Source organism: Eulemur rufifrons, chromosome 4 (genome assembly GCF_041146395.1).
Source record: "Eulemur rufifrons isolate Redbay chromosome 4, OSU_ERuf_1, whole genome shotgun sequence".
In the NCBI taxonomy this organism is placed as follows: Eukaryota; Metazoa; Chordata; class Mammalia; order Primates; family Lemuridae; genus Eulemur; species Eulemur rufifrons.
The window spans coordinates 13,364,745-13,375,000 of NC_090986.1; the positions used below are offsets into that span (position 1 = coordinate 13,364,745).

At 35.5% G+C, this 10,256-nt stretch overlaps 1 protein-coding gene across 1 annotated transcript in view; it reads right to left on the minus strand.

The window, feature by feature from the left end:
* Positions 1-10,256, minus strand: part of MYO16 (myosin XVI) — a 475,062-nt gene that overhangs the window by 258,140 nt on the left and 206,666 nt on the right. The window contains exon 15 of the mRNA XM_069467032.1: positions 240-387. Within this exon, the coding sequence (XP_069323133.1) occupies positions 240-387 (148 nt within the window). The remainder of the gene's footprint in view (positions 1-239; positions 388-10,256) is intronic.

Here is a 10,256-nt window from a genome sequence, read left to right on the forward strand (position 1 = left end):
AATCTAAAAACTAATGAAACAGAAGTATAGGTTCACACACACAGGCGCAATTTCACCTAAACATTCAATAAACAGTTATAACCTTATTGTATGGATGATTCTAACAGTAGTCAACGATTATCTTTTAATCACCATTAATCACATTTCTACTCTGAGAAGTAAGCAGACAACGTAAGACTGTAAATTGCCACCACAATTTGAAGGCAGAACCATGAGATAGAAAATGCTTAGTCACTCACCGGTGTGCACATGAATTATTAAGGTGAAGTCCATATTTTTCTTCAGCAGATAACCCATCCATTAACAAGTAGAAAATGAGAAAATTGCTCTGGCCAAGAGGTTGTGAAACAAGTCTGGTTTTCTCTAGCATATACGTATAAATTCTGGCTGGTTAAGAAAAGAAAATGGATTCTGTTAAATGGCATTATTAGTTTCATTTCCATAAATTTACACATATTAATTAATTACAAGATATAATAATGCAGCTTCTTTTCCAATAGAGACATTTCTAAAACAATTAATAGACTGTTTGCTAGAGTAGCTTTAGGTTTCCAGAAAAAGTAAACAGAAGGTACCAAGAGTTCCAGTATAGCCCCTTCTCCACTACCTCTAATCTGTTGTTTTCTCTATTATTAATATATTTTATTAACATGGTATATTTGTTAAAATTGATGAATTTTCATTAATTAACTGAAGTCCATAATTCACATTAGTCTTCGCTCTTTGTGTTGTACAGTTCTGTGGGTTTAAAGAAATGTCTATCAGGAGGGAGCCACTGTTATAGTATCCTATAGAATAGTTGTGCTGCCCTAAACATCTAAAAATCCCCTGTGCTCCGCTTACCCATTCATCCCGCTGCCCAAACCCCTGACAACCACTGTTCTTTTTATTGTTTCTACAGTTTTGTCTTTTGCAGAATGCCATATAGTTGAACTCGTACATGTGTGTAGCCCTTTTAGACTGGCTTCTTTCATTTAGTAATAGGCATTTAAGGTTCATTCATGTTTTTTCATGTCTTATTAGTTCATTTTTTATTAGTGAATAATATTCCACTGTATCAGTTTGCCACAGTTTGTTTTTCCATTCACCTATTAAAGGACATGCTGTTGGCTTCCAGTTTTTGCTACTATGAATAAAGCTGCTATAAACACTTATGTCACATTTTGTGTGGCTGTAAGTTTTCAGCTCATTTGGGTAAATTCAAAAGAGCATGATTCCTAGTTCCTGTGGTAAGATTCTGTAGAAACTGCCAAACTGACTTCCAGAGTGGCTGTACCATTTTTCATGTCACGGGCAATGAGTAATGGTTCCTGTTTCTGCACATCCTCCCCAGGATTTGGTGTAGTCAGTGTGTTGGAGTTTAGCCATTCTAATAAGCGTATAATGGTATATGATTGATCTAATTTGCAGTACCCTAATGACATATGATGATGAACATCTTCTCATATGCTTAATTGTCATCTCTCTCTCTTCTTTGGTGAGATGTCTGTTCGATATTTTGTCCATTTTTTAAACTGCATCTTTTTTTTTTTATTGTTGAGTTTTAAGAGTTCTTCGTACATTTTGGATAGTATTCCCTTAACAGATATATGTTTTACAAATATTTTCTCCCTGTCAGTAATTTTCATTTCATTCTCTTACCAATGTCTTTCACAGAGCAGAAGTTTTAAATTTTAATAAGGTTTAACTTATCAATTATTTATGTCACAGATTGTGCTTTTGGTATTGTATCTAAAGAGTCAATAACAAACCCAAGATTACCTAGAATTTTTTGTATGTCATCTACTAAAATTTTTATGCTTTTATTTTTACCTTCAGGTTTATGATAAATTTTGAGTCAATTTTTGTGAAATGTCCATGTCTAGATTCATTTATTTTTGCATGGAGATTTCCTGTTGTTTCAGTATAATTTTTTGAAAGATTATCCCCCATTGAATTGTTTTTGTTCCTTTAGTCAAGACAAGGTGAATATATTTGTGTGTGCCTATTTATTCATGTTTTTTATGTTTAATTGATCCATTTGACTATTATTTCACCAATACCACACTATCTTAATTGTTGTAGCTTTATAGTAAGTTTTGAGGTTGGGTCCGGTCAGTCCTCAACTTTGTTCTTCAGTGTTGTTCTGGATTTGCCTTTACATGTAAACTTTAGAATCAGTTTTTTGTCATCCACGAAGTAACTCTCTTGGATTTTGATTAGCATTTTGTTAAATCTATTGTTCAATTGGAAATGAACTGATATCTTCACAATATTGAATCTTCCTATCTATCTCCATTTATTTAAGTTTTCTTTGATTTCTTTCATCAGAAATTTTAGTTTTCCTCATATAGATTTTATACATATTTTGTTAGATATACCTAAGTATCTCACTTTTTTGTAATTAATTTAAATGATGTTATGTTTTTAATTCAAATTTCAATTATTCATTGCTGATATATAGGAAAGTGAATGACTCGTGTATATTAACCTTATATTATGCAATCTTCCTATAATCACGCATTAGTTCAAGAAGTATTTTTGTCAGTTCTTTCAGATTTTCTTCATGACAATCATATTATCTGCAAAGACTGATTTTTTTTCTTCCCAATCTGTTTACTTTTCTTTCCATTTTCTTGTTTTATTGCATTAGCTAGTACTTCCAGTATGAGGCTGAAAATAAATAGTGAAAGGGGACATTCTTTCCTTGTCTCATATCCAATATCAGACTTTGATAACAAATAAAATCTAAAATAAGACTTGCTCTTGCCTATAACAAAGATATAGAATTTTGCCCATTAATGCCTCACATTTTGAAATCTCCAGCCATGATGCCATTGTATATATTTATATACACTGTTTATCAAGAGCTCTGCTGTAGTCACTGACAAGCATTACTAGCAACCAGATCAGAACAGCACATGGCTGCACCCTTAAGGCCCAGGCATTTAGAAAATGATCTCTCCTCTCTGCTGAAAATACGGAACCAAACCCACTGAAGCAAAGGGAAATGTAACTTGAATTTATGCAGATAGAGCTTAATAAATGGAATGTAATTTAGGAAATTTCAAGGCCTGTATTTCAAGGCTCATTATAAAATGAGCTAAATTATGGATTATATCATAGTGACAGATACTGAAACAGATGCTTCAACAGTAAAGTTTATAACCCAATTAGGACATGAGGTAGGTGATGTGTCTATAAAGTAATGCATGCCCAATGTGAATAAGGTTTATTCATCTTCCCATTTACTTGTGACTTCACAGGTGCAGTAATAGGACTAATATATAATGTTTATTATTTTGATCCTCTACTTTCTAGATTTCTCAAAAGAAAACAAAATAGAACCCACATCATAAATACATGGTGTTGAAATTTATTTCATGGTAGCTGAACAAAACCAACAATACCAAAAGAATACAATATTGGAATCACAACCTCAATTTTGCTTTACAGATTAGGATTGGCAATGTAGAAGCTAGTGTTAGTCAAAATTATGGTTATATGTTTGGCATTATAAAATTTCTATTGTTTCTGGAGCATCTTTTCACTTACAGGTTTATTCTTATTATGAATGATAATTAATTATATATTTGATTTGCAAATGCAAATGTGGATTACTATAGTTTTCCTCTTTGAAGTAAGAATCCATCATCAGTATTATTGGAGGAGTGTCAAAGAATGGCAGTTATTAGGAAAGCAAATGAATTTATTTCCTACATTTGAGCTATAAAAATATCGTATAATGAATCTGCTAAGAATTATTCTAGAGTTCAGCCCCTAAAAGCAAAAATGTGAGCTCACCCAATTTCAGTTGTATGCAGCAAATCTACTGTAACAACCAGAACTACTATGTACAGTGCTTTGCCTCTGGCTCATTTAGTAAGTGTCAATTTAGCTCATCAGAGTTTTAAAAAATCAGAATTAATATCTCTTAGTAAGTCATATGTCTTATAACTTTTTAGAAAAGTTGTCATGGGTACATAAAGAAAGCTTCTTTCAAAATATTCTTTTAATTAGTGACATTAAAACTCAGAGGTGATGTTAGAATTAGAATGGGGTGGTGTTGGGTTCTGCAGTAGTAAGAAATGTCAGTGGGTGTGCATGTGTGTGTGTGTGATGTGTGTGCACATGTCTCTGCATTAATCAGGTGGTAATTTTAAGTTGAGGTTTTATTTTTTATTTTTTTTTGCTATTTTTTTCTTAAATAAATTCTTTGCTAAAAACATTTTTGGTTTAATATTAATAATAATAACCCTGAAGTAATTTATAGCTCAAGAGTATTTTTCTTTTAAATCTGCACACATTTGAAATAAACTGCCATGATTGCTCCCTTCCACTTTTTTTCCTGGTCTTCAAGCATAAAACATCAGGAGGGAATGGAGGACTAAACGCTCATCATGTCCCTGCACTTGGAGAAAGGGTTGGCTGACACCCACTTGTCCCAGCCAAGAGACAAGCTTAGCTTAGAGCAGTATTCACAGCTAATCAAATGCCACATCATGGAGTCACTTCAATACCTTTCATTTAAATTCAAAAACAGTGTAATTATTAATCAACCTGGTTATCTCATCTCCAGCAGTGAATAAAATTGCTGTGGATTAGCCGGATTCTGATAAGTAGGATTTCAAAAAAAAAAAAAAAAAAAAATGTCTTGAATGAGCTTTCAGATGGAAGCAAACAAAAGACAGCCAAAAATTCAAATTGTCATGAGGCTGTTAATGTTCTTCCACATAGAGAAAATGCAGATCTTTTTGTTGTTTCTGAAATGAAATTTTAATAATGGAAGGAAAATGATGGGTTTCTAAGTTAAAGAGGTTTCAGGACTCATTCATGTAAGTGTCCATGCACAGAAAGAAACATTCCACTAACTGGTTGATTTCTTGACCTCTCAAGACTTGTATGTTTTAAAAGCTCTTTTATGTCTGGAATATTCTTGACTAGAAATATACTTGTAATCTTCTACAAGTATCTATATATGAATATATCTTTCTCTAAAAGTTTTGGCACTGAAAAAATATAGATATTTTCACATTATATACAACATAATTTGCAATAAAATATTTTATAGAGCTATACCAATTTTTGTCCATTATGAAAAGAAGTAGGGAAAATAAAATGCCCTCTCCTTCCAAGAAAGAAAAATTCCTGCCCCTGTCCTTCCAGAAACTTCTAATACCACTGTCATCCTGATCTACAGATCTAGTTATAGATACATGAACAGTCATGACCTGTTCCCAGAAAGCCCCATCACGCCTTCAATTAGCAATCACCAAAAGCATACTATTGATTGATTAATATAGCCAAATATGTTCTCTTTCACACCTACGCATTTCTTTTCACTTCATTCTTCATGATGTCGTGACATGTGAGTGAAAGTGCCTCACCTAGAGGTCAAAGGGATGGGTTGTTATACCTGCCCCTGACTCTGCCAATCTCCATGTATCCCTTCCTTTCAGCTTCCCCATCCCTAATATGGGGAAGAAAAGAGGAATATGACTCAGGCTTCCTCTGGACTCCAAGAGGAAGGTGCTATCAGTTAAAGCACCTACTGAATACCAGACACCATACTCGGGGCCTTTCCAACACTGCCTCATGTAAATTCTGTTGCAGGTCTTCTCACACTTACACCCAGGTGGCTTATCTCCAAAGCCCAGGCTCTTTGCCATAAAACATGCTGCTCTTCACGTGAGCTAAGATGCATCAGAGCACTCTGACACTTTTAGAAGAGTGTGCAATCAAGTAGGTAATACTAAGGATGATGATGACAATAATGAAGATGATTATTTATCTCTTATTGTATCTCAGATTTGTTTATTTAAAATCAGGATTTGGAAAAAACGCAAGGCAAGGGCCCCAATATACTTTCCATCGCATTTGTGCTAACTCTAAAGTTTGGGTTTCATAAGTAGATAATGTAGCCTTGACATATTTATTGGAAGATTTTTCCTGTTGTTAGTAAATTTCAATTTCAAACTTAAACAGACTCTTAGAACACAGAAAAGAACAAAAGACAAATACTCTTCCCATCCCACACAGACACTCTGGGTGTGTCTCCCTTTGTAGTCCCCACAGCATATTTCCCGGAAAGGGAGAGTCGAAGATTTGAAATAAAAGTGAAAGAAAAAAAGGTGAATGATTTAAAGAGCAATGTTACCGCCTTCAGTACTTATGGGGACCCTAAGAGTTCGGGGTGATGATTATGCCCCTTGTACAGAAGACGAAAATGAGGCATAGAAAGTCAATGAGCTGCCCAGGGCCATGGAGCTGTATAGGAAAAGAGCCAGGCAGCTGTGGCTCTAGTGACTGTGCACACCTGCCCAGGGAGCTAAGGAACTTAGAACCCTACAACACCTGTCTTTTGACCTAGCTCAATACATGGCTGATGTCGATGCATTTGACACCCTTCGCATTCTGGATGCAGTTAAAAGCATGACCATATGGACTCTCAATTTCTACCAGTTTTTAACAAGTAAGCTTTATAGGAAAGTACAAGAAAAGAAAAAGAAAATATCAGTGAAAGAGACCATCCCCTAACCCAAGGTAGCCATACAGGACAGTAAAACCCTGTGTTTCCTGGAATGTGGTGACCTTCTAAAAGTCCTTCAATCAGTTTTTGGTAAATAGAATTCTCTTCAATAATAAATATCTCAGAAGAGGAGATCACTTCATTGTTTGAAAAATTAGCTAAGATTTACCTTCAATAAACAGAAGGTTTCAGTTTTGAATACCTAGTTGCCTAGTGGGATTTGGAACATGCCTGACCCTATGGTCTGCTCACAGGCTTTATTAGCCAAGTGGAGAGGTTTATGATGTGCTGGTGCCAATATTCACAATTCCTTTCTCACCACTGCTTTTATTCCTTTCAGAGGTGGCTCTGTTACACTATTTATAGCTCCTATCATAAAACTGAGAAATAGTCAACTTCAAAATCGGTTTATTTCCAATTAAGTGTAACACAGCTGAAAGAAACAGGAGAGCATGGAGTCTGGCCCCTGATTTGGTAGTTGGGAAAAGAGGATAATTGGCATTCGCTGGGCCTTGCAACCTGAAGGCCAAGTTGAGATTTGATCAGGACGTTCCTTTTCTACTGTGCTGAACTTCCTTACCTGAAGACTGCTTTGTAACTTGTAGTTCTCGAGAAGGAGGTGACTTGTGAACAAATTAAAATAATAAAGAGCCAACTGAGGACATCATTGTCACAAATATTTGAAGATTTACAAACAATAAAGTGATTAGTTGATGACAAGAATGAAGAAATATAGCATGTTTTTCTATTTTATTGGTGTATATTTTGTAAGAGCTTTGTGTACTATATAACAATTTCTAGATAGTCTAAAGTGAGTGACAACCTTTTATTTTTTTATTTTTTTTAGTTAAACCTATTCATTTTATTCTTTAAAAAATATTTCATGTATCACACTTAGAATAGGCAATCTTGTTGCCTCACTTGTGTTACATGTTTGTGTAAGACCCTCTCCACTAGGTGTCAGCAAAGTAATCTTTTTTTTTTTTTTAATTCAGGCTATTATGGGGGCACACACCTTTCGGTTACATGAAAGGCATTTGCCTCGCTCAAGCCAGGGCCACAAGCGTGTCCTTCCCACATACAGTGCGCCCTGTCTCCATTAGCTGTGGGTTTACCCTTTTATTTTTATTCCCTTAAAAGACAAGGAATGAACTTGATCATAAGAGAAAGAACTGGGAACAAGGTATCTATTATACTCTCTGCCATTAATTTCATAAGTGGACTTGTATGGCACACCATGTAAACCTCTTTGCATTCTTGGATGAAAAATACAAATCATTACGGATTCAGACAAAGATATTAGCAATTACCTCAAGTCTCAAATGAAATGTACTATACAACTAACACTAAATCATTACTGGCAAAGTTTTCCTTTTATTTATACATTAATTTCCTGTATACTTATCTCAGAGGATAGCAAGATGTTTTACAAGACAGTCAGTCCTGAAGGGTGCTGGTACATACACCAGAGATCCTATAATAATTATTTTGTAAAGCAAATAATCAGATGGGGGAAAACACCTGGGCTTGAAGCCAAACTAGAATGTTATTTATTAATTAAATTTTCTCCTAAACAAGAAACGATTCTTATCTATAACTGATGTTTCATAAAAGTGAGTCTGGTATTTTATATACTATAATTTTCGGTTGTATCTCTGATGAATAATTGATATTAAATTATAAAAGTATAACTAATGGCAACAATAAAGGAAACATACAGCATTTATCAATCTTAAAATTATTATGATATACTGTCTGTCCAATAATACAGTGACAACTATTTCATAAATGTTGATAATTTAAAAAATACAGTCTACCATAAAGTACAAAATCAACCTGCAATCTACATTTATTTGACCTGGTTTAAGATATAATATCTTTCCTCCAACTTGATTAACTATTTTGTTGAACACTTAAAATTCAGAAGGCTTTTACAGGGTACTGCTTTGAAAGACTCAGCTGTCTAAAAATTGTGTAAAGTAGTTTAAATCAGTGCATCGTTTATTTTTCTTTCATAAGAAGAGTCTTGGCAACAGATGAAATTATTTAAAATTATCACATTTACTAATAGCTTTTTAAAGTGTTCAAAGCCTATTTTTTTGAATAGTGATAATATTTATTCTTAAACTGAAAATAATTTTGAAAAGTAAAAGCTGACACAGTGGGTCTCCCCTGACTCTCTGGTGCAGGTTGAATAGTGTCCCGCAAACACATATATTAGGGGAAAGTCCTCACTCCCAAGGCCTGTGAATGTGAGCTTATTTGGAAAGAGCATTAACGCCAAGCTACAGTTGTCCCCCATTATCTGCAGGGGACACCATCTGAGACCCCTAGTGGATGCCTGAATCTGAGGATAGTACCAAACCCTATAGATAGTATTTTTTTTCCTATGCATATATACCTATGATAAAGTTCAATTCATAAACTTAGCCCCATAGGAGATTAATAACAATAACTCATGATAAAATAGAATATTTATAATGATATACTGTTCACAATTTCACCAGCTAGGGGGATAATTTCTTCCCATAACTCTTAGCAACCTCAGCATGCAATTTTTTTTTCCTTACTTATTAAGTTGCAAACTTTCACCTTTTCACTTAAAGGAAGCACTTTACAGCTTCTCTTTGGCACATCCAAATTGCCAACATCACTACTCTTGCATTTTGAGGGCATTATTAAGTAAACTAAGGGTGACTTGAGCACAAACATTACAATACCGCGACAGTAGATCTGTTAACCAAGAGGGCTGCTAAGTGACTAACAGGCAGGCAGTGTAGACACTGTGGCTGTGCTGGACAAAGGCAGGATTCAAGTCCTGGGCTGGACAGAGCAGGAGGACACAGATTTCATCATGCTACTCAGAACAGCACATGACTGAAAACTTATGCATTGTTTATTTCTGGAGTTTTCCATTGAATATTTTTGCACTACAATTAAATTAACCAAGGAAACTATTGTGCTTAAGTGAGGATGGCGTCATACTGGAGTAAGGTGGTCCTAATCCAATACGACTTTTGTCCTGTGAAGAAGAGGATAACAGGCACCAGGAGAAGGCCACGTGTCAAGAGCAGCAGAGATTGGATCAATGCTACTACAAGCCACGGAACACAAAGGGTTGGCAGCAACCATCAGAAGCCAGGGATAGGCAAGGAAGATTCCTTCCCCCCTTCCCCAAAGAAGTCCAGAGCACATGGCTCTACATGCACCTTAATTCCACACTTCTAGCCTCCAGAACAAGAATAGGTAGCAAACTTCTGTTGTTTTGAACTACCAAGTCTGTGTTAGTTTGTTATAGCAGCTCTTGAATACTAACATACTCTAACAGTTAACAGGACACTTCATATTTGGACTCAGAGAATGTGGAGCTCTAGGCAGCATCTCTAAAATAACCTACCCCAAGTGTCCTGGTTTTGGCAGGACTATTTTCGGCACTCTGGTGTGTGCTCCTTCCTCTCACTTGTGCATATCCAGTTTTGGGGTGAGAAACACGTAGCTGACACGAGGATGTACACTGGCAGGTTCCGTGATTAGGTGAGGAGGTTGCCACTCTGAAACAGCTGCCAGCTCTTTGGAGTGTGCATTAGCTATCTCTGCACTCAGGGCCCTTTCCACTCGGCAGGGAATGTTTGAAGAAACTTGTCCTGTTCCCCTTGAGTCTTGTTTTTTTCAGCGTAAACATTTTTAGCTTTGTAGACACTTAACTCCCAAAACGTGGCACTTGAACTTTCCCTCTCCTGATAAACAT